This window comes from Macaca fascicularis, chromosome 5 (genome assembly GCF_037993035.2).
Source record: "Macaca fascicularis isolate 582-1 chromosome 5, T2T-MFA8v1.1".
NCBI lineage: Eukaryota > Metazoa > Chordata > Mammalia > Primates > Cercopithecidae > Macaca > Macaca fascicularis.
In genome coordinates, this window is record NC_088379.1 from 38,194,979 (window position 1) to 38,220,194 (window position 25,216).

Here is a 25,216-nt window from a genome sequence, read left to right on the forward strand (position 1 = left end):
GTCTTCATAAGATCACAGTGCTTTTGGGGAAGAAAAAAATCAAAGTGGATCTATAAGATAGCCCTACACAGTGTCTTGAGAATGCAGCCTGCACAGCACAGGGCTGATCCTAAAAACACTAAGCTATGGCATCACTCGACACAGTTGACAGGGAGAGGGTTAGAGTCAGGTTTCACTGCGGAGGTGACCTTCACCTTGTTCTTTGGTCATGGTAAGGTAAGTCAAGTGCATTTTAGAATAAAACAATGTTTTAAAAAGTAGGAAGCTCCAAACTAAGGATCTGATTTCCAAGGAGTTATAGAAATGGGATTAAAATGACATTTATTCAACTATAAATGGCAATAAAACTTTCTTGACGTAACATAGTGATTACACATGTGGGTTCTAGAGTCAGAAGGACTGAGTTGGAATCCCGCCTTTGTCACTGATTGGCTTTAGGACCTTGGGAAAGTGATTTCACCTCACCAGGTCTCAGTTTTCTCAGTTGTGAAATGAGTATACTAATATCCTAAGGGACCTCATAAGGTCGTTGAGAAGATTAAATGAGATAATGTACTGTACTAAAAGTATTTAATACAGTGTTAGGACATAGTAAGTGCTCAATAAATGTTGGCCTTAGCAGAGGCTTCACATGTTTCTTCTCAATAATCTCGCAAAACTCTGAGAGGTAATCCTTCTGTCAGAGAATGCATAGCAACAGACATTCAGTGAGGTTAAGCAGCTCACCAGTATTACACAGCTAATACATGACAGGAGCAGAAATCCTCCACAAGGCTCCTGACTCCTAAGTTTAAGGTGTTTTCCATTCTAGTAGAGGTAGTAAATTAAATACCAGCCAATCATTCGGCATTTATTTTAAAATGATACATTATCACAGCATTTGTACGACGTTCTCATCTTCTTTGCAGCACTCACCTTGCAGTGAGCCAAAGAGTAGAGGATATTCCATCTTTAGAATCATGGAATTTAGAGGGGTTTCAGATTTTGAGGATGCTTGGGGTTTGGGATGACACATGAAGAAATTAATCCGTGTATACTGTACCCTATGGTATTATTCATATTTATTGTTTTTCTCTTATTGGTAGGTCCCAGTCAGTACCTCTGGAGATGACTCCCAATCAAAAGGCAACAGGGGCTTCATATCACTGTTTTCTTGTTCTGGACACTAGATGTCACACTAAGTAAAGTTTTAGAGGTTACTCTCTAGAGTAAGGCGTGGCACAGTGTCTAAACCTTAGCTATGAAAAATTATAGCTCATACATAAATATAAAGCTGAACTTTACATTTATTTTGTGTTTCTTTTTTTTGTAAAGCTGAACTTTATATTTCTAGTAGAATGCAGTAAAAAGGTACTTTCCCTAACAAAACATTCAGAAAAAGAATTGTTAATAAGAAAATGTAGTTGGAATAGCAGCCTATTTTCATTGTTAAACAGATAGATCCCATTTATATGCACATAAAATCGTATTTCCTTCCGGAAACAAAGTGATTTTTCTAGAGGCAGCTCATGTATACATATCTGTAATCATTTATGTTCTGAGATGGGGAGAAGCCGTTCTTCCTGCAAAAAGAACCAGACATTATCCTAACCTGCAAGGGATGGAGAAGGTGAAAGTAGAGATACTGAATATGAGATTCATTATCTCCTGAAACGGTCTCACGAAAGGGTGTGTGATCATCTTTCTTGCATGGCTTAAGCAAAGAAGATGGAGAAGATGGTGCCTCCCAGCCTCCTTGACCTCATTTTTTTCCTTGATTTTGGCTCTCAGAAATCTAGATGAAAATCATAGGTTGAGATTTGGAGACACATTATTTCCTTTTGGAAAATGCATATTATATGTATTTTTAATGGCAGGGAAGTTGGATGCAGTATGTAAAAGAGTTAGATATTCTATCCTCTAACTTAAATATGTTATTGAAACTTCAATAAGTTTCTACTAGATATATTTCTACTAGAAATATAAAGTTCAGCTTTACAAAAAAAAAGAAACAATGCTTGAAATTCATTGGAAGCTAGAGACAATTAATTCAAGCATTATCAGTCACAGTACACCTTTATTTTTTCAAGTAACTCAGCAATTAATTTGAACTGTGTCTAATCTGCACATGAATAGAAACACATATTTCTATATGTAATTACAGTTGTAAATAATGTTTAACTTTCAGGGTTTTCTAGGTAGTGTATTTCCATTGGACATAATCCCTTCTATATTTGTCAAATATCAGTGCCTTGTTTATGTTAAGATCACTAGGATAAATAAGGTTACAACTGCTAAAATGCTACTCTTTAGGTTTGGGAGTCATCCATGTCTTCCCCTTTCTTATTCAGGAAATGGACAACTGGTTATTTTAACAGTGCCTTCTAAGACTAGGTGGTTCTAGTTAGCTCTTACATTCTGTTGGGACTTGGGAAGTTTTTCCTCATGTTACTGCCTTGTGTTTTAGCAACCAGAGGTTACCCAGGTCCCGAGAGAAATCTTTCATTTTCTCTGTGAGTGCTCAGGATGATGGCAGCCTGTGCTGTTTCTCCTTCAAGAAGTCAGACAGCCACTTCGGACCATCTGTAGGCTATTCATTCCTCCAGTGGTTTGACGATTCAGAAAAGCTATAACTCATCGTGAAGGCCTCAAAGGGAGGAAAATCTCTCTAGAATAAAATGTAGACAAGACCATGTCCCTGTCAGGTCGAAGGTTGGGGTTTTTCCACATGGGTAGGAAGGTCAGCTCTGTATTTACCAAATAGTTATTGAATAACCATTGTGCCAGGCTCTAGGGAATGTGGGTATTGTCCTTGCTCAGATGGAGTAAAACCTGTGCCCTTCGCCTGCCTGACTACTGTTAAAGCTGATCTATATCATTATTGTTTAAGACAACTGTCAGGGCATTATTGTTTAAGACAGCCGTCAGGGCTGTTGGGTGGCCTTCCTGGTTTCTCCACTGACTTGCCTTTTGATTTTGGGATGTCGGCTCCAGAACCTTCAGTCTCCATGCCTAAAGGAAAGCCTAATGCTTTAAAGAAACACTCTGAGGCTCAGCTGATTTCAATCCAACCAATATTAATTGATCATCTTCCACGTGCTAAGCCTGCAAGGAATCAAAAAAATGAATGAAGAGTATCTTCCATAAGGAACTTACAAAAGAGCAAAGAGGATGAGACAGGTACACTATACAAAGACAGTGTGTTGAGCTTAGAATTCCAGGTTGATGATTGGGTGGTGTGAGAAGCAAAAGCAAACAGTGAAGCATCTGGGAGCACTTTACCTACGTGTATCTCATTTGCACGTCACAATAACTCAATGAGGAAACTGAGTCACAGAGAGGCTGGGTAACTTCTCCAAGGTCATTCAACAAGGCAGGGGTGAAACTGAGCTCCTATTGGAACCCACATCTCAGGGAGCAGGGATTCTTCTTTCTTTCAATCAGGATGTACTTTTACAGACCAGGTGCGATGGCTCACGCCTGTAATCCCAGCACTTTGGGAGGCCGAGGTGGGTCGATCTCCCGAAGTCAGGAGTTTAAGACAAGCCTGGCCAATATTTAGTGAAACCCGGTCTTCACTAAAGGCACAAAAATTAGCCGGGCGTGGTGGCGTGCATCTGTAATCCCAGCTACTCGGGAGGCTGAGACGGGAGAACCACTTGAACCCAGGAGGCGGAGCTTGCAGTGAGCTGAGATTGCACCACTGCACTCCAGTCTGGGTGACAGAGCGAGCCTCTGTCTTAAAACAAACAAACAAACAAAACACTATGTATTTCTGCAACTTAAAACAGCTTTGTAAGATTAGGTGGCAGACTTGCAGACCGTGGATTTCTAACGTATCCATGAACCATATTTTTATGTCCAACAGGTCATGGATTGACGGCAGTCAAGGAAAAAGCAGGGGCCACTCTACGGATTCATGGTGTAAATTCTGGATCTTCTGAAGGGGCCCAACCAGACACTGAAAACGGAGTCCCTGCAAGTGAGTGATACATCTCCTCTGGGTGTTCCTGGACTTTATTACACCATGTGCATAATCAGAGGGTTTCCAAGTTCAGATCAGCAACATGAACTCTTAAAGGATTTCTTTCTTCTCTTTAGTAACAGATGCAGCCACAGATCAGGGCCCTGCAGAAAGCCCACCCACCTCCCCTTCATCGGCCTCTCGGGGTATGCTGTCTGCCATCACCAACGTGGTTCAAAACACAGTGAGTCGCTGGCTGCTTCCTGTCTTTCCCCTGTATTTCCCAGGGCCTTCTTTTGATATTTCCATTTACCAGTGACCTAGATACATCAGAGAAACGATGGCCTTGCTCAGAACTTTGGATTATGGTTGTTTTTTTTTTATGTTTTCTGCTACAAAGCAGACGTAACCTTGGATTCAAAATAATAAGGGCAAAATGAAATATATTTTATGTTTAAAAGAAAGGAGCTGTTTAGAAGGAACATTTTTCAGTCTGATTTAACAGAGTCCTTTCCAGCTGCAGCAAGGACAGCCTCTGGTTGAGGGGAGAGAGAACTCTTTGTCAGAGCTGGGACAACTGTTTTTCCTAAATGCTCTGCTTATCTTATCCCTAAATTTGAAAAAGCTTTAAACCGTTTAAATAAAAAGTACCAGTTACAAGACAGGAAAAACAGCCCAAATATGTTTCTGAAGTGTTTCCGGAGACCAGCGTTCTTCCCCCATCCCTACCTCTTCATTCCCACCCTTCCTCTTCCCTACATCACCCTAAGTGTACCCCCCCAGATCCCTGCCTACCTCTTAAAAGAAGCTCAATATTAGCAGCTAAACATTGGTGAATATTGAAAAAAGGGAGGCATCTCAACTGAGGTAAGGCAGCTAGCTGGTCCTCAGGGTCGGGGAGAAAGATTTTTTTCTTTCTTTCTTTCTTTCTTTTTTTTTTTTTGAGATGGAGTCTCACTCTGTCACCCAGGCTGGAGTGCAGTGGTGCGTTCTCGGCTCACTGCAACCTCTGCATCCCTGGTTCAAGCGATTCTCCCACCTCAACTTCCCAAGTAGCTGGGATTACAGGTGCCTACCACCACACCCAGCTAATTTTGGTGTTTTTAGTAGAGACGGGGTTTCACCATGTTGGCCAGGCTTGTCTTGGACTCTAGACCTCAGGTGATCCTCCCGCCTTGGCCTCCCAAAGTGCTGGGATTACACATGTGAAGGTTTATTTCTTGCTATGTAAACTAACTAGTTTTTCTAAAAATATGGCTCGTGTCCCATTTATTCATTCATTCATTCATTAAAAGAAAAACAACAACAGAAACATGATTAGCCCTGACTATGTTCCAAGATCTGTGCTGGATCTTGGATATATGCTGGCAAACAAGAGGGCACAATATCCTGGAGGACTGAGGCGACTGAACAGATAAACACAATGTGATTCGGGAAGAGGTGAGGGCTGCAGTCAAACATGAGAGTATCTCACCCAGACCTTAGGGTCAGGATGTGCCAGAAATATAGAAAATGACCAGTCTTCTCCTTGCTATTTGAGGGCCTCTAGACTGGGGTGGGGTGAAGGAGGAGTAGCAAATCTGTCTTAGGAGTCAAATAGCAATACAAGTCAGCCGCCCCTGTGGGGGGTTTGTGGGATGGGAAATGAATGGAGCTCTGTCAATATCTCTGGTATAAGAAATGAATTCACGGCCTATCTGGGCTACCAAGAGGGCACTCTTGAGTTTGTCTTCAGCAGCCTCACATTCCTTTCTTGGTTCTCTCCAACCTTCTTGACCCCTCTTTCCCAAGTTCCAGACACTACCCCTCCAGGTCTATCCTTAACACAAATCCCTATGTCCTTTCTTCCACCATTTTATTCTCAATAAGATAATTTTTTCGTAGGATGTTAGCAGGCACTAAGTCAAATTACACAGAAGTGTGAATTGCTACTGTCCCATCATCCCCCTGAAGCGTGTGCACTGAAAAATCTGATTTATAGCAAGATTACTGGTTGGCTCCCAAATCTAAAAACAGTCTAAATGCCCAAGATGAAAATAAAGTATATTAATTCTATGAAATTCAGTATTTCTATTTAAATGATAATTATGAAGATTGGAAAATGCATATCAGTAATAATATCATAATAAAATAAAATTTATATCATTTTTATGTATGGTGGGAAAAAACAGATGTATGCATATTATAATTGCAGTTATACAGTTGGAGTGTATGTATGAAAGAGTTGCAAAGAAATGTACACAGTTCTGTTCACTTGAATAGTTTAGTGAGTAAGTCTGGGTTCTTTCAATCTTTTAAAAAAGGCAACGATGACTGACAAAGGGATTTGCAGAAGGATAACTATATAATACACCAGTTTCTAAAGCCAGAAGTACAAGGAAATCAACGTGTCTTATTTCATGGATATACTAATTATAGGCAGTTATTGCTAGTTTCTGAGAGTATGCAAGAACCGTCTAAAACGGCCTGAAGGTCTTACCCTCCAGGGCCCTAGATTAAAGAAGTCCCTAAATTAGCAGGACTACTTGACATTTTAATAGGCTGCTCCAAGCAACTCTGTTACTTGGGTTAAAATTTTTTTAAACAGAAAACAGCAATTGGGTCACCTGTTAATATTATGTCTTAGATACACATCTATTCATACACAGAGAGCCAGTAAAATTAAAAAGGGATTAATTTTATTTTATATGCTTTTTTTTTCTAAGCATCATTTTTGATAACGTTGTATATCCTACAAATTATATAACATATGTTTTTCCAAGGAAAAGAAAATAGGGTTAAATGGATGATAAATCTCCTGATGAGAAAAAATTGTGACTTTATATTAATTTTAATATTTGAAGATAGTGCCAGTTACCTAGGAGTTGCTGACCGCTGCGAAACAGCAAAACCTAAAAATCTAATCTCATGCAGTTATCTCATCTGCAGGGTAAAAGCGTCTTAACTGGAGGCCTTGATGCGTTGGAATTCATCGGCAAGAAAACCATGAATGTCCTTGCAGAAAGTGACCCGGGCTTTAAGCGGACCAAGACGCTCATGGAGAGAACTGTTTCCTTGTCTCAGGTTGGATTATATACTTTTGCAATTTTTTCTTTCAGTCAATAAAATAAATAAGTTTTTATTTATCTTTTTGAATAGCTAATTTAAAGCATGTGATTCAAATCAAATGGCGTGAAAGAGCAGAGAGAGAAAATTGAGCTTCTACTACCTCCGTTTCCTCAGTCATTTAATTCCTCAGAGGAGACAACCACTTTTAACAGTTTCTTAAGGATTCTATCAGAGAATCCTGGTATAAGAAATGAATTCACAGCCTATCTGAGCTACCAAGAGGGCACAGCATGTAGATATGGATATAGATCTATAGATGCAGCTATATATAAATATACAGATGTATAAGTATATGTGTATGCACGTGGATAGACATGTACATAAATACACACATACTTTTTCAACCCAATGATAGCATACTAAACACACTCTTGTTCCTTGCTTAATTCACTTGATATTATTTCTTGAAGATGATCCATTTATGTCATGGTGTGCATCCCATCTCTACCACTTAGTAGCTGTGTGACCTTGGGCAAGTTACTTAGCCCCTCTGTGCCTCAGCTTACACATCTGTACACCGGGGATAATTTACATACCTACCAATAACTTTGCTCTGAGGCTAAGCTGAGTTGGAACAGAACCCAGCTCTTAGTAAGCACTCAGAAATGTTAGTTGTCGTCATTGTCGTTATTACATGTCAGTATAATAGGTGGAAATGGTATCTCACTGGAATTTTATATTCTATTTCTCTTGATATGTGCAAGGATGGTCTTCTGTCACACTTGCAGCACTAAAGTTTTCCAGCCCTTCTTGCAAAACATAATACAAAGAATTCAATCTATCTTTGCTTACTTACAATAGTTAAGAAAATTGGAAATAATATTTGTCTTATTTTCCAAATAATGACTCACTCTTCCAGCTGAAACATGCCTAACTTACCGCACAGTCCAGGCATGCCCCAGTCCACCTCCTCCATGAGAGACTGATACACCAGGTCTCTGTGCTTTCCTGAAATCAGAGGCAGCTGATGCAGCAGTGGATTTTGTAAACGTCACAGGCAGGACTTAGTACTAGGAACCCATGAAGGTTGCCTTCATGAACAGCTATCACTGAGAATATGTTCATGGCAACCCCTAGAAGCTTTTGTTTGAGGCTATTTCTTCTTGCCTCTTCTGGAATAACCCAAGTATGAGCACTCTCATGTTATAGTCCAGGGAGGGACTTTGCAGGATCATCTAGACCATCACCCTCCTGCTCCTTGAAAAATAAAATAGATGACTGGGCACGGTGGCTCACATCCATAATCCGAGCACTTTGGGAGGCCGAGGCAGGCAGATCACCTGAGGTCAGGAGTTCAAGACCAGTCTGGCCAAGATGATGAAACCCTGTCTTTACTTAAAAAAAAAAAAAAATTAGCTGGATGTGGTGGCGAGCACCTGTAATCCCAGGTACTCAGGAGGCTGAGGCAGGGGAATTGCTTGAACCAGGGAGGTGGCAGTTGCAGTGAGCTGAGATTGTGCCACTGCACTCCAGCCTGGGCAACAGAGTGGGACTGCATCTCAAAAAAAAAAGAAGAAGAGGAAGAGGAAGGAAGAAGAAGGAGAAGGAGAAGGAGGAGAAGGAGAAGGAGGAGAAGGAGAAGAAGAAGGAGTAGGAGGAGGAGGAGGAGGAGAATAGATTAGTATTAGTTAGGTAATTCGCACTAGATGTCATAAAAGAACAACCACCCCCAAGTATCAGTATGACTTAGAACAAAAAGGTTTGCCTTTCGTTCTCACAAAGTGCAGCATGAACATTCTGCTCACACAGGAGACTCATCCCAGGGGGCTCTCATGGGTAGCACACTTCTGAGCCCACATCTTCTGGCCCCATCATCTTGAAATGCCTTACTTCCAGCCTCATGGAGAGGGGATGTGGAAGGCAATATCTGGTATTTCAGAAAGTGACAAGTGCCATGGGGAAAAAGACAAAGTAGAACAGGAAGAGGTGATCAGGAATCAGGAGTATGGGTGTGAGGGGCAGGCTGAGTGTTAAGTAGGATAGTGATTGGGCAGATGATGACATGTGAGCAAATCCTTGAAGGAGATGAGAGCATTGACCATGCAGGAACCTGAGTAAAGCTCATTCCAGGCCAAAGGAGAACGCATGCAAAGGCCCTGAAGCAGGAGTGTCTGGTATGAACGCAGAACAGCAGGATGCCCGTGATGGAGAGGAGTGAGCTCCGGGTGAGGGTTGTTGAAGAGGACACCAGAGTGGTGATGGGGAGTGACAGACGTTCGTAAGGACCTTGGGTCTGACTGTTAGTGAAATGGGGAAACCATTGCAGCATTTTGAGAAAAGAAGTGACAGAATCTGATCTGTGCTTTAATAGGACCCCTCTAGTTCCTGGGTAGAAAATTGGCTGGGAGGACCAAGGGCAGGGAGACTGGTTAGAATGAGCATCAGTCTGTGCCCTCCCAGAAACAGACACCAAGATGGGCTTACATAGGCTTAAATGTGCAAGGATTTCATTAGGGGAAGTGTGTGTGAGAGAGAAAATGGTGAGGGAGCCCAGGAAGGCTGGGAGAACCATTAGACCAAGATGCCGGTCCCATCCCAGTGAAGGAAAGAGGGAGAGAAAAATGAGTGGAAGTGTCCTAGACTGCAGTGTGGCCTGGGAAAGGCTGGGCGAAGCCATGGGAAAGCCCTTCAGCCAAAGGCTGCTGACAAAGGAGACCTCATCTTCCAGGAACAGGTCTGCCTTAGTGCCCTGCTGCACCAGTGATTGGCAGGGAGGAGCTGTGGGAGGCTGAAGGCTGGATTTCAAAATCTGGCATGTATGCTCCCAGGAGTAGGAGGGAGGTCTGCAGGTTGCACTGCCACATCCTCCGCTGCAGGCAATTGCACTGTCTAAACAAGAGATAACCGTGGCCCCGTGCAGCATGGAGGCCTTGTAGGTAGTGAGGAATGGCTGATTCTGGGTGTAATTTGAAGATAGATCCAGATCACTTGTTGGAATGAATGTGAGCTGTGAGATAGAAGGAGTTGTCAGGGATGGCTCCAAGGTCTTTTGGACAACTGGAAAGATGAAGCTCACATCAGCTGACACAGGGGAGTCTGTTATATTTTTCCTTTATACACTTAAAGAAATATATAACTATAGAAACTAGAAGCATGCATGCATGCACTAACTACATTTCTCCCGTATTTTTATCCCAGTGGCACAGGGAATACTCTTTCTTTTTCTTTCTTTCTTTCTTTTTTTTTTTTGAGACAGAGCCTCACTCTGTCACCCAGGATGGAGTGCAGTCTCAGGTCACTGCAACCTCCACCTCCTGGGTTCAAGCAATTCTCCTGCCTCAGCCTCCTGAGTAGCTGGAATTACAGGTGTGCACCACCACACCCGGCTAATTTTTGTATTTTTAGCAGAGACGGGGTTTCACCATGTTGGCCAGGCTGGTCCCGAACTCCTGACCTCAGATGATCCACCCAGTTCAGCCTCCCAAAGTGCTGGGATTACAGGCGTGAGCCACCGCGCCCAGCCAAGCACGGGGAATACTCTTTAAATAACATGGGGACGGGGGGTCCTTGGATTCCACACATGTAAGTCTCCATAGCTTCTCTGTGTCAGAAATTCTTCCAGGCCAGGATCATTCCCTGCTATTGAAACCAACTTCCCTTTCTTTTCCAGTGGGAAAATAGAACCAGCATCCCTTGTCAAGCTGGTTATCCCTTAGGCAGCTTTAATTTCACTCCCCAGTTTGTTTGTTTGTTTGTTTGTTTGTTTGTTTGTGATGGAGTCTCACTCTGTCACCCAGGCTGGAGTGCAATGGCGCAATCTCGGCTCACGGCAACCTCTCTCTCCCAGGTTCAAATGATTCTCCTGCCTCCCTCTTGAATAGCTGGGATTACAGGTGCCCACCATCACGCCCGGCTAATATTTTGAATTTTTAGTAGAGACAGGGTTTCACCATATTGACCAGGCTGGTCTTGAACTCCTGACCTAGTGATCAGCCCACCTCAGCCTCCCAAAGTGCTGGGATTACAGGCATGAGCCACCATAATCCTACTGGCCTACTCCCCAGTTTTGAGTGAGTCCACATCATTCCAGAGTGACCCTTTCCCTTTCTCTTCAATTTCAACCCTTCTTTCTTCTATCCCAAAGCCCAGATTCACAGGTGGAAGCTGGTGTAGAGAAGGGAAGTGATTTCAGTGTCACTTTGTTATTTTATTTTACCACCACCAACCCCCGAGATCAGTGGGGGTAGTTAGTTTTTATTGCCAGTGTTAAAATTTTCCAGTGATGGTTTCATTGGGTTGATTGAAAAACTTTAAAATTCAGAGTCTGTGCTAATTTAGTCTTAAAGACAGACAGGAGAGAGAATTCTCTTTGCGGCCCTGTGGGTTCTTGGCAGACAACCTCAAGAACCCGAAAGGAAATGAGGCTGATTGTTTCACTGGCACACAATAAAAACCAAAGTCTCTTCTTTAGTTCTCTTCCCCTGTGACCTTCTGGTGGTGGCCAGTGTCTTTACAGAGCTCTCCACAGAAATTAAAGAACCCCATAAATGTAATGCCTCAGTAAACTTAATGAGGAATCACATAAAAGATGCTTAGAATCAAAGAACGCAAGTGCAGAAAATCGAGAGTGACTGATGGGCTTGTGTTTATTTGTTGTCTTTTTGTTTAACCAACAAATAACAGGAGAAAAGTTATTAATGGGGGGAGGAAACTTGGTTCACAGTCATATTTCTGGAAACCAGCCTTAAGAATCTACAAGCTAATATTCTTTTTTGTTTTTTTCGTTTTGAGACCAAGTCTCGCTCTGTTGCCCAGGCTGGAGTGCAGTGGTGCAATCTCGGCTCACTGCGCCTCCGGGTTCAACCTCTGCCTCTCCTGCCTCAGCCTCCTGAGTAGCTGGAATTACAGGCATGCACCACCATGCCCAGCTAATTTTTGTATTTTTGGTAGATACGTGGTTTCACCATGTTGGCCAAGCTAGTCTCGAACTCCTGACCTGAAGTGATCTGCCCACCTAGGCCTCCCAAAGTACTGGAATTACAGGTGTAAGCCACTGCACCTGGCCCTAAGTTAATATTCTTAATTGCATTAAGTATATGATGACAAATACATTATGAGTTTATATTTATTTATTTTTAAATTGAGGAAATTTAATAACCACACACAAAAAATTTAAAATATTTTAAAACTCAGCCAGGTGTGGTGGCTCACACCTGTAATCCTGGCACTTTGGGAGGCCGAGCCAGGCGGATCACCTGGGGTTAGGAGTTCGAGACCAGCCTGGCCAACATGGTGAAACCCCATCTCTACTAAAAATACAAAAACATTAGCTGGGTGTGGTGGTGGGTGCCTATAATCCCAGCTACTCGAGAGGCTGAGGCAGGAGAATCACTTAAACCCGGGAGGCGGAGGTTGCAATGAGCTGAGATAGCGCCATTGCACTCCAGCCTGGGCAACAGGAGCTAAACTCCATCTCAAAACAAAGATAAATAAATAAAAAATTATAACTTAGAAAAAATCAGACCAGCTTATTTCTGCTTTGACATCTGTGTAGGTGCAGGACTTAAAGTTAATCCTGTCATAAGAGATTCAACTTTTCAAGCATACATAAAACTCGCTCATTATAGAAAATATGGGGACTTTAGAAAATAAGAAAATTGGCTGGGTGCGGTGGCTCGCACCTGTAATCCCAGCACGTTGAGAGGCTGAGGGAGGGGGATCACTTGAGGTCAGGAGTTTGAGACCAGTCTGGCCAACACAGTGAAACCCTGTCTCTACCAAAAAATACAAAAATCAGCCGGGCATAGTGGCAAGGGTCTTTAGTCGCAGCTCCTCAGGAGGCTGAGGCAGGAGAATCGCTTGAACCCGTGAGGCAGAGGTTGCAGTGAGCCGAGATTGTGCCACTGTACTCCAGCCTGAGCAACAGAGTGAGACTCCATCTCAAACTAAATAAAATAAACTAAAATAAAATAAAATAAGAATAAGAAAATAAGAAAGTTAATCACACATGTGGGAAACACCTTAATGGAAAGCGCTGTTAAAGCTTTTGGTGTGTTTCTTACCAGTTTATTCCCAGACATGGAATTTTTGCTTTGTTTTGCCTTTCACATAATGAAAGTGTAAAATGCGAAGTAGGATATGATGCAAAAGTTATCAATAGCATCAATCAAAAAAATCATTTTTTAGAAATTCTAAAGTGACCAGAATCTCCCCCTCTCCAATACAAAGTCAGTCCTCCCCACCTCCCCCATGTCTTACACAGGAAATGATGCTTTTAAATATACATCCAGAGTACAAACATTGTGTATTTCTGCAGATGTTAAGGGAAGCTAAGGAGAAGGAGAAGCAGAGACTGGCACAGCAGCTCACAATGGAGAGAACTGCACACTATGGGATGCTGTTTGATGAATATCAAGGCTTGTCACACCTGGAAGCCCTGGAAATTCTGTCCAATGAAAGCGAGAGCAAGGTACTTCTGCACTACTCATTTGAAATGGCATGCTTAGTCATGTGTTACTTGAACATGAAAGAAACTGGAAAATCTGCCTTTAAAAGATCTCATTTTTAGAGCCTCATTATTATTGTGCTAAGGTCACAAATACTGTACAATGTGAGCTTCATATCATCTCTTCTCTGTCTGTGCCAAGCTCTTACCCCACCCCAGCTCCAAGAAGGCTGGCACAGTAAGAGCCACCACTATCCACCCATCTCAGGGTGCAAAAGGCTGCTCAGAAATGTGGTTGTCCGGCTTCTGGCCCTCTGCCTCCCTTTGGTAACGAAGTGCCCAGGTCAGAGATGCCCTGCCAGCCCACATCTTCATTCCTACCCAATGAAAACAAAGCACTTGATGTTTCTTTTAGACTGCAGGGTTTTAATATATTTTTCTTCTGGGTTATATAGTTATTTATTCAGCCATCTTGTTAGGACTCCTGGGCCACAGAGGGCAGGATTATCCCACTGAAAATTAAGGTTCTGTTAGGGAATACTCCCGTACAGACACCTGGGAAACCCAGCCTACCCAATGACCCTGCACATTCATGCTCCCCACTTGGTCCCAGGAAAACAAAAGATGAATAGCAAAAAATCAGCAGGATTTGGCGAGTTTTTTTTTCCCTTAAAGTATCTATAGTGGGGTGTGTGTATGTGTGTTTATTTAGCAAGCACTTGCATGGCACTTATATAGCCACCATTCCAAATGCCATGAAACTGTTAACTTATTTAACTGTATATATATGGCTGTGTTGTGGATGTCAAGCTGACTGTGCTCCGGAGTGGTTTCCTAGTGGAGGCCACCAGGCAGTACCCTCCGGGCCTCAGGAGAGGGAGGGGCCATGGTGACATTCACTGAGGACAGGCAGGTGCCCAGACAAGAAGCTCAATTTGGCAGTGAGCCTTAGAATGGAGAAGTAGTTTTTGACTCCCCCTAGACCTTATCCTCTTATGTTTGGACTTTGAGCCATCCTTGATGCCTGTCTAATCAGAGAAAGACAACATCTGCCACATAACAGGCAACCAAGAACCAAATAGGACGGAGACACTGTCCCCTGCCCCAGATGATGGAGCTACACGTTACTCTGTTCACTTCCTTCTTTGTTATCCGTGAGCCTTCAGGGAAAGTCTTGTGGTTAAAACTGTTCAAGAATAATTTTCAAAAAAAAGCACAATTGGGACTCTCATACAGATACAAAATGACCCATGTCAAAGAACTTATTTAGCTCATTAATTAATTCAGGGAACCAGGCAGATGTTATAAATGATTCAAAGAAAAAGCCAAAGAAGCACAAATGTGTATGGAGTAGTATGTATGTGGCTATACACCATGGAATACTATGCAGCCATAAAAAAGAATGAGTTCATGTCCTTTGCAGGGACATGGATGAAGCTGGAAACCATCATTCTCAGCAAACTAACACAGGAACAGAAAACCAAACACCACCTGTTCTCATTCATAAGTGAAGTTGAACAATGAGAACACACGGACACAGGGAGGGGAACATCACACACCAGGGCCTGTCGGGGGTTGGAGGGATAGGGGAGGGATAGCATTAGGAGAAATACCTAATGTAGATGATGGGTTGATGGGTGCAGCAAGCCACCATGGCACATGTATACCTATGTAACAAACCTGCACATTCTACACATGTATCCCAGAACTTAAGTATAATAATTTAAAAATATATGAATGTGCCAATAGACACAAACCTGCTTTTCCACATTGGGGAGGTTGTCCTCCCACTGCACAGAATTCATTCACATGACTATTGACAAGAATGACTTTGCATTGTTATCAGCCCTTTACAATTTACAGAGTCATAAAATTGCTCCCATAAATTCAGAATCCAATAGCCCAATAAGATGTGCTCTAGAAAATGCAGTTCTTAGCCAGGCGCAGTGACTCATGCCTTAATCTCAGCACTTTGGGAGGCCGAGGTGGGCAGATCACCTGACGTCAGTTCAAGACCAGCCTGGCCAATATGGTGAAACGCCATCTCTACTAAAAATACAAAAAAAAAAAGCTGGGCATGGTGGTGGGTGCCTGTAATACCAGCTACTCAGGAGGCTAAGGCAGGAGAATCGCCTGAACCTGGGAGACAGATGTTGCAGTGAGCCGAGATCATGCCATTGCACTCCAGCCTGGGTGACAGAGCAAGACACTATCTCAAAAAAAAAAAAAAAAAAAAAAAAAAAGCAAGGTCTGGAGTCAGGCATTATTTAATTACACACCACGCAGAAGCTGTATGATTTTGGACCCCTCTTACCTCAATCTCCTTATCTATGAAATGGGCATAATAAAACCTACCTCACAGAATTATTAACAGAATTAAATGAGATAATCCACGGAAAGGAATTAGGCACTCAATAATGTACACATGTTGATGACAATTGATTTTTATATGCATTTTTATGTCATAGACATTTGTTGTTATTGTTAAAAATATCACAGGGGAGCATGGCCCTGCTGTAAAAAACACATTACAAGATATCATGGTGGTGGAGAATGATTCCATTGTGGTGACTTCCATCACAGCTCTCAGCTGTGAAACAGCCCCAGGCCCCTGCAAAAGAGCCCCAAAGGACTTAGTTTCTAGGAAGAAGTTTTGGCCTTTGGAGGGGCACAGTTTGCCCATTGCCTCCACAAGCTCTGCTTTCTTTCCCTAGCCTGGAGATTTTTGTGATATTCATAGTAAGGAAAATAAATTTTTGTCTTGACTTAGTAATGATAGTTACTGGGTACTATAATAAACAGTCGTACAGGCCGGGCGCAGTGGCTCACACCTGTAATCCCAGCACTTTGGGAAGCCGAGGCAGGCAGATCACCTAAGGTCGGGAGTTCGAGACCAGCCTGGCCAACATGATGAAACTCCGTCTCTACTGAAAAAAAATACAAAATTAGCTGGACATGGTGACGCATGCCTGTAATCCCAGCTACTCGGGAGGCTGAGGCAGGAGAATCACTTGAACCCGGGAGGCAGAGGTTGTGGTGAGCCGAGATTGCACCATTGCACTCCAGCCTGGGCAACAAGAGCGAAACCCTGTCTCAAAATAATAATAATAAATAAATAAATAAACAGTCCTATTAATGTATGGGTCAAAACCAGTAAGAGTTATTCTTCACTCCTGTAATAGTCCAAGATAGGAGTGCCTGGTCAGCAGGCAGCATTCCTGCCTTTAGGGTTTTAAGAACAGGCCGTGTCCATCTTGTGGCTCCGCCAGACCTGGTTCAAGGTGCACAGGCCTCCAGCAAGAAGACAAATGGGGCCTTAGACTGAGGTTGACAGACGTAGCGAATAAAAATACAGGATGACTAGTTAAATTTTAACTTTAGATGAACAATGAATACTTTTTCAGTACAAATAAGTCCCATGTAATATTTGGGACACACAATTATATGAAGAAAATATTCACTGTTTATCTGAAATTCAAGCTTAGCTAGGCATCCTGTATTTTATCTGGCAACCCTACACATACCACGTATTTAAAAGTTAAATAATTTTTGGGCCAGGCACGGTGGCTCACACCCGTAATCCCAGCACTTTGGGAGGCTGAGGCGGATGGATCACTTGAGGCCAGGAGTTCGAGACCAGCCTGACCAACATGGCAAAACCCTGTCTCAACTAAAAATACAAAAATTAGAGCCAAGCATGGTGGTGCTGCCTGTGGTCTAAGGTAGATGTAAAACTGGGTGAGCTGGCTGGGCACAGCGGCTCACGGCTGTAATCCCAGCACTTTGGAAGGCTGAGGCAGGTGGATCACCTGAGGGCCGGGAGTTTAAGACCAGCCAGGCCAACATGGCAAAACCCCATCTCTACTAAAAATCCAAAAATTAGTGGGGTGTGATGGCACATCCCTGTAGTCTCAGCTACTCGGGAGGCTGAGGCAGGAGAATCGCTTGAACCTGGGAGGCGGAGGTTGTAGTGAGCTGAGATCGCACCACTGCACTGCAGCCTAGGCGACAGAGTAAGACTCTGTCTCCAAAATAATAAAAATTTAAAAGTTAAAGAACTTTAGAAACAAACTGTTAAAGAAAATGTATTATGTCCTCCTACCTTGACAAACACTGGCACAATGACCTGGAAGGCCTAGTTCCCATTTGAATTCCCAGACTCCTCAAATTTCTACACTCCGCTTCAGCCTACCTGCCTCCTATCTGCAGCTCTGTATCTCACCCCAGGAAACGTCATGTAGCTGTGGAAGGAGGCCCTAGTTCAAGCTCCACCCACACCCCCTGTAAGCAGCCACCTCTTAGCCGTCCCTTGGGCCGAGGGATACACAGCCAGTGGCACCGTCCCACTGTCAGGAGCACAGCCTAGGGAAGAGTTCCATGCAGGCTGTGAGAGGGAACCTTTGGTGACCTGGAGAGTGTTCTAGAACGGAGATGTGGGCTCTGATGGGACCATTTCTTGGGCCTGCGGACTCCCCTGTGTTGAAGCCTAAAGGCAGTGTCGGATTTCCCTGCCCTCTGAGGCCTTATTGTCTTCTGAGTCGCACCAGCGTAAGGACAGAGTGTAGAGAGGACACTCCCATGTTTTAAAAGCCTTGCCCAGAAATGATGCACATCATCTCTGCTGACAGTCCTCGACTGAAACTCAGACCCCACCATGGAAATATAAGGAATTATTATTGTTACTATTTTACTAGATTGATTCTAGGATGGCAACAGGCATGGCGATGTGGTGTTTGATAAAGGTTAAAGAAAAACTAATCATTTTCGGCTGAGTGCAATGGCTCACGCCTGTAATCCCAGCACTTTGGGAGGCCAAGGTAGGTGGATCACTTGAGGTCAGGAGTTTGAGACCAGCCTGGCCAACACGGCGAAACCCCATCTCTACAAAAAATACAAAAATTAGCCGGGTGTGGTGGCGTGTACCTGTAATCCCAGCTACTCAGGAGACTGAGGCAGGAGAATTGCTTGAACCCGGGAGGCGGAGGTTCCAGTGAGCCAAGATTGTACCACTGCACTCCAGCCTGAGTGGCTGAATGAGACCCGTCTCAAAAAAAAAAAAAAAAAAAAAACAAAAAAAAAAAAAACAAAACAGGAACACTAATCATTTTCATCACCATTATACTCCATAGTTAGAAATAGCAAACAAATATCTTTACAATGGCAGCACACACCTTCTTTCAAGGAAAAGATTTATGAGACAGCCTCTCTACCCTGTGTCCTGAACAACCCTCAGCACGGTGCCAAGCATATAGTCAGCGTTCCACAAATATTTATGGACGAGTGTGCGATTATGTCTTATTTATTATTGGATTGGACTAAAGACTCAATGCACATAGCCTTGGCATAATGCAGTGAGCTGGGAGAAAGCAGGAGCGATGCTGTAGTGGAAAGATGCTGACGAAAGAGTGTTCGCTAAACAGAACCTTTCCCAGGGGTGCCCCAAACGGAAAACCCCAATGCTTCCCCTTTCGGATGATTGCCATCCGCCAGAAGACATGGACAAATGCAGATGTTCCACAGGTCTGCATACATTTTCACTAAGCATGGTGTTCAAACACATTTATTCAATAGTTAATGTTAGAAAACTGCTGTTTAGAAAGTAGATCCGAAGCCCAAGAATACGCTGATGCGCATCTGGGGCCCTGACCCCTACACATGAGTGTGTGAGCTGAAATGAAGAGTCTGAGAAGGTCAGGGCGGAACGGAGTGGCGTGCAGCCATCAGGCTGGGCATGTTTACTTCCACCAGCTGAACTCCACGCTAATGGGTTTTGTGTCGATGACTTCCTGCAGAGCTTCCTCCCAGAGCCTCGGCGCTGGCTACATGATGCCCTGGCAATGTGCTGTAGCAACTTTTAGGAAAATGGTGTCCTGGTATTCCAGATGCCCTCTCTCCCTCTCTCACTTATCCTGATGTGCTCATCTATTAACATAGTGAATATTAAAACCTATTCCAAAGAGGACTGCGGCTCCACTGCTATCTCTCTCTCCAGAGCAAGAGTTTGACCTGCAGAATGAAAAAAGTAAAACTTTACTACTTTATACTTATATTTAATACTTTATAAGGTACCTTCCCTGCACCCTTTTACCATTTTGGAAATTCAAATCAATCTTGAGAGAATGAGTGGCCATCTGTACAAATAATTCTTTATTATTATTTTTTTTGAGACAGGATCTTGCTGGAGTGCAGTGGCACAATCATGGTTCACTGCAGCCTCAAACTCCTGGGCTCAAGCAATCCTCTTACCTCAGCCTCTTGAGCAACTGAGACCACAGGTGTGCACCAGCATGCCTGGCTGATTTTCTTAAATTTTTCTTTTTTTTTTTTTTGAGACGGAGTCTCGCTCTGTCACCCAGGCTGGAGTGCAGTGGCGCGATCTCAGCTCACTGCAAGCTCCGCCTCCAGGGTTCACACCATTCTCCTGTCTCAGCCTCCCGAGTAGCTGGGACTACAGGCACCCGCCACCATGCCCAGCTAATTTTTTGTATTTTTAGTAGAGACGGGGTTTCACTGTATTAGCCAGGATGGTCTCGATCTCCTGACCTGATCTACGTGCCTCGGCCTCCCAAAGTGCTGGGATTACAGGTGTGAGCCACCGTGCCCAGGCTTAAAATTTTTTATAGAGATGGGGTCTCACTGTGTTGATCACCTGAGCCCTCAAACTCCTAGGCTCAAGTGATCCTCCCGCCTCAGCCTCCGAAAGTGCTGGGATTGCAGGGGTGAGCCACCGCGCCTGGCCTGTGCAAATAATGTTTAACTGTGTACGGAGGATAGTTTCAAAAGAGGGGCTCTAAAGACAGGGAGCAGGGATGACGTCAGTCCCAGCATCACCTCCTCTGTGAAGTCCTCCCTGTGTGTACCCTCTCAGTTCCCCAAGGGGGAAGGACAGCGCCCTTCCTAGTGCCTCCCTCCACTGTACCCTCCTCTCATGCCTGTCATGATCGTTCTTAATTGATACAGCCTCACTCCTTTAGACTGCAAGATGTTGGAGAAGAAAAATGTGTCTTGTGCATTTTTGTAACCCCAGTGTGATAACCGACATCTAGCAAGTATATATGTGCATCGATAGAATGCTTATTTATTTAAGTTTACATGTGGATGCATGTTTGTTTATTTATTTATTCATTCATTCATTTATTTTTTGAGACGGAGTGTCGCTCTTGCTAGGCTGGAGTACAGTGGTGCGATCTCGGTTCACTGCAAACTCTGGCTCCCTGGTTCAAGGGATTCTCCTGCCTCAGCCTCCTGAGTAGCTGGGATTACAGGCACGTGCCACCACACCCAGCTGATTTTTGTATTTTTAATAGAGATGGGGTTTCACCATGTCGGCCAGGATGGTCTTGATGTCCTGACCTCGTGATCTGCCTGCCTTGGCCTCCCAAAGTGCTGGGATTACAGGCATGAGCCACCGCACCCGGCCGTATACATGTGTATTTATAAGTATTGAGCATCACTCAATACTTATAAAAGTATTTTATAAGTATTAAGTACTTTATAAGTATTTTATAAGTACTTAAAAGTATTTTAAGTAGTTTACTTCATTTAATCCTCAGAACAACCTTATAAGGTAGGTGCAATTAGTTTCCATTTTACAGATAAGGAAGCTGAGGCATTAAAAGGTTAAGTAAGTGACCGAAGGTCATAGTAAGTGAGGAGCTGATATTCGACTGCAGGGTTGATGTCGAACTGCATTTTTAACCACTGTGATAGAAGAGCTACCACCACCATTTACGTAGCACCTACTGTGTACAGTTGTGCAATGTATTTCACATTTTTTATCTCATTTGCTCCACAAGGAATCTCCCTTTAAAAATGAGAAAACTGAGACCCAGAGGGTTTATCTAACTTGCCCAAAGTTGCACAGTTAATATGCATCAAGCCAACATTCAACCCAACGATACCTCCCATGCCATGAAGCACTTTGGTCCTGGGAAAACTGGGGACTGCTGTATGTAAACGTTATTAATGAGAATAAAAGATGACAGTTGTGCTGACCTATTTCTTTTTTCAGGTTCAGTCATTTTTAGCATCACTTGATGGAGAGAAGCTGGAACTCTTAAAAAATGACCTAATTTCCATTAAAGACATCTTTGCAGCCAAAGAATTAGAGAATGAAGAAAGTCAAGAAGAACAAGGTAAAGGAAAATAAATAGCAAGACAAACTGTTTGGTATAATCCTTATGAAACTGCTGTTAATGAACACAGCCCTTTGAATTATTTAATTCAAGTGCTTCTCCTCCATGCTTTCAAAATACACTGTGCATCTCTTGTTACAGGAGCGAGTCACATTGATTTATATGACTTTCTTTCACTGGGTGGGAACTCCTGTTGTTCCTCTGGTGTTCGGCACAATCCCTGGCACTTTACGGGCGTACAATAAATGCAAATGCATATGGTCAGATGAAGGAAGACTGCAATGTGCTAAACAGAGCTCTGATGACTAGAGTTTATGCTGCCACTTTTTGTTGTTGTTGTTGTTGTTGTTGTTGTTTAGACGGAGTCTCACTCTGTCGCCCAGGCTGGAGTGCAGTGGCGCGATCTCGACTCACTGCAACCTCCGCCTCCCAGGTTCAAGTGATTCTTCTGCCTCAGCCTCCCGAGTAGCTGGGACTACAGGTGCCTGCCACCATGTCCAGCTAATTTTTGTATTTTTAGTAGAGGCGGGGATTCACTATGTTGGTCAGGATGGTCTTGATCTCTCAACCTCATGATCCGCCCGCCTCAGCCTCCCAAAGTGCTGGGATTACAGGCATGAGCCACCGCGCCCAGCCTATGCTGCCACTTATAATTTTTATCTGCATGTGAAAGTTATTTAGTGTGATTAATGTTAATGGTGGGCACATCTTTCCCTGAATTTTTTTGTATATTTTTCTTATTCCTTTTAATTTATAGGTGTAAGAGTTCGGGTATATTTGCAGGTGTCCTATCCTCTACCTAAAAAGTTCAGTTCTGACAAAGGCTGTACCGTTTTCTGACCGTGCACCAGAGCGTGCTACGTCAGGTTGGCAATCACACTTCCCAGTAATCTTCCACCCAGATAATAACTTGACCCCAAGGAGGTTAGAACTTATTTTATGAGAAGCAAGGCTTCCTTAAGAGGGCAAAACTTATTCTCAGGGTTGGGCATGGTTAATGATTCCTTTAGGTTTGTCCATTTGGGAGCAGAAGAGAGTAAAACATTTGCTGTGTACATGAAGAGTGATTTCTTAGGACGTAATAACCACCACTCCACAACTGTTTTGTGTAGGTTACGCTGAAAGGTCAGACAACCTCAGAGACAGGTCTGGCTTCTCCTAGGACCTTTGGAAGGGTCCCATTTGAAACATTTTCACCACTTTCTTGCTATATGGCCTTAAACAAGTTATATAACCTTTCTGAAATGCAGTATCTTCACTTATAAAATGGACACAATGATATGTGTGTATATATGTGTGTGTGTGTGTGTGTGTGTGTGTGTGTGTAGATATCAGGTTCAAGAGCTGTTGTAAGGGTCATATTAGATAATATATGTAAAAACATATATTAGAGTGCCTGGCACACAGAACTGCTCAAAAATGTTAGCTGTGCTTATTACTTAAAGTGCTAACGCAATGCCAGGAAAAAGTAAAGGTGCAATAAAGTATAACTTTCATGTATTATGCTTGCTGTTATTACCCGGCATGCAAAGTAATGAGAATGTGCATTCTCAAATCGCTGGCAGTGTTTTGTGCCCAGACGTGTTTTGATTCCTTTAATCAAAACTCTGACACGAGAGCTCAAATGCTTGAGCCTTGACGTTCAGTGCAAAATTATTCTAAGCATTCAGAAACTGTCATTTAGACACCCTTTCCCTCTTTAGCCCCACACACTGACCTTACATGCCTTCAGCTTAATGAGATTTATGCTCATTGCATCAAAATAAAAGAATCAATTATACTGAAGCATAGAAAGAGGCCGTATCAGAGACAGTTGGGAATCATGTTTTTGAGCATTAGTATGTTCCTCCCAGAGTCACAAAGGATGACAGCCTTGTCTTTGTTTTTCTAATGAAGAAACTAAAACACTAGCTGTTAAAGGTCATGTAGCTCCCCTTGTGGACCCAAGGTGAACTAACAGATGCCCCTTTCTAGCAATCACCAAAAAGAATCAAGCTATTTCTCTTCAAGAGTCATGATGTCTGAGGTAGACCTTGGCCCTATTAAGGGTGTCATTTAGAAAGGACAAAAAGAGAATCCCAGATTCCCCCTAACATCAAGGAGACATTGTTGCCAGTGTAATTAAAGAAGTATTACATCCCCAATTGGTGCTATTTCTTGGAGGGGAAACCTAATTTCAACTTAAATAGAAAATGTTGCTATAAGTGATGTGTTCTAGTCTAGTGTAGACCTTCAATAAATTTGGTTTCTTTAGATACCACACATGCACACATACACACAGAAAAACCCTGAAGTGCTGAACAGCATGCTTTAGCAATGGGAGGTTTGCCTCGCCTTAATTGACAAAACCCTGTTATCTCCCATAATATATCAATTTTCCCAAGAGGGCATCTCCAGATTATCAAAACACTATTAATGTTAATTAACTTAATTTAATAAATAAATGTCATTCAGAAACTTAATGAAGAACTGGGAGAGAAGAATAGAGACGTTGTCATTAAATCAATCCAATTATCAAGTGTCACAACTCCAGAAAGGTTCTGGGATTATGCAAAAGCTATAGAAAGGAATCTTTGCAGTGGGGGAAATCCAGGAGCAATCCAGCAGAAAATCCAGGAGCAAAATTCTGAAGGAAAACCGAGCATTTTCATCCATTTTTTTCCTTGTAAGCATTACATTCCTAAAAGCCTCCTAACAACTAAATAATTTATTTGGTACTCTCAGAAAATGTAATAAACCATCATTTTTAAATGAATTTAATATCGGTCTCCTCTGCATGTAATAATGTTAGCTAATGATTTGCATGTTTGTTTTTCCAGCAGAGTGTAATTTTATCACACTGCCATAGATCCCTTAATTTGATTTATCATGGCTGAGAAGAGATTTTAAAAGGCCATTTTCTATTTTTATTGCTCTGGTGAAGATTTTCTCAGTCATGTATACAGACCAAGAATTGTAGTAATAGGTATTGTTTGTTGCAACATTTATTATCATCTGTTTTTATCAACCTCCATTTTTCTCTATGATTTTTTTTTTCTAAAATCGCTTCTAAAAGTTGTTGGTGTATGTTTTACAGAATTAATACACCTTTAAAAGCTGGAGCTCTGCAAAGTGCTTGTATCTTAATTTAGTGTTGATTCCTCCCAAATATTTTTAATCTCCCTATGTTTGTATCAGCGTAGCACATAATTATTTGTTTACATAAAACTTCGTGTTTACGAAACACTTTCACGTTTGTTGTAGTATTTGGTCCTTATAACAGCTGTAAAGAGGAGATGGGTGGGTTTTATTGTCCTCAGTTTTCAGAGGAGGCAGTGGAAGCTGAGGAAGCTCTGTGACTGGCCCCAGGCCACAGAACCAGCAGATGCAGGAGCTGGGTAGGACCTATGCCTTCCAAATCCCAGCCCAGGACTCTCTGTGCTCTGCAGCACTGCCTCATACAGGGTGGGGGGCAGGCAGTTTGGGAAGGAGACCTTGTCGATGCTGCCCAGGTGTGCCCAGCCCCTCTCACTGTCCCTCCCTGGGGAAGACTAGACCAAGACCTCTGCCCAGCAGAGAGAATATCAGCTTCTGATGGAATCAATCTAGCTCTCTAGCTCTGTCTCTCTCTCCCCCTCCTTTTTTTTTCAAGATAGAGTCTCATTC

General features: G+C 42.9%; 1 protein-coding gene across 2 annotated transcripts in view; it reads left to right on the forward strand.

Annotated features, from left to right (window-relative positions):
• The window catches only part of FAM114A1 (family with sequence similarity 114 member A1), a 76,495-nt gene that overhangs the window by 32,844 nt on the left and 18,435 nt on the right, over window positions 1-25,216 (forward strand). For both annotated transcript variants that reach the window (XM_005554685.5, XM_045392250.3), the window contains 5 exons: window positions 3,848-3,961; window positions 4,081-4,187; window positions 6,872-7,006; window positions 13,308-13,460; window positions 21,448-21,571. In XM_005554685.5, coding sequence (XP_005554742.3) covers window positions 3,848-3,961; window positions 4,081-4,187; window positions 6,872-7,006; window positions 13,308-13,460; window positions 21,448-21,571 — 633 coding nt within the window. The remainder of the gene's footprint in view (window positions 1-3,847; window positions 3,962-4,080; window positions 4,188-6,871; window positions 7,007-13,307; window positions 13,461-21,447; window positions 21,572-25,216) is intronic.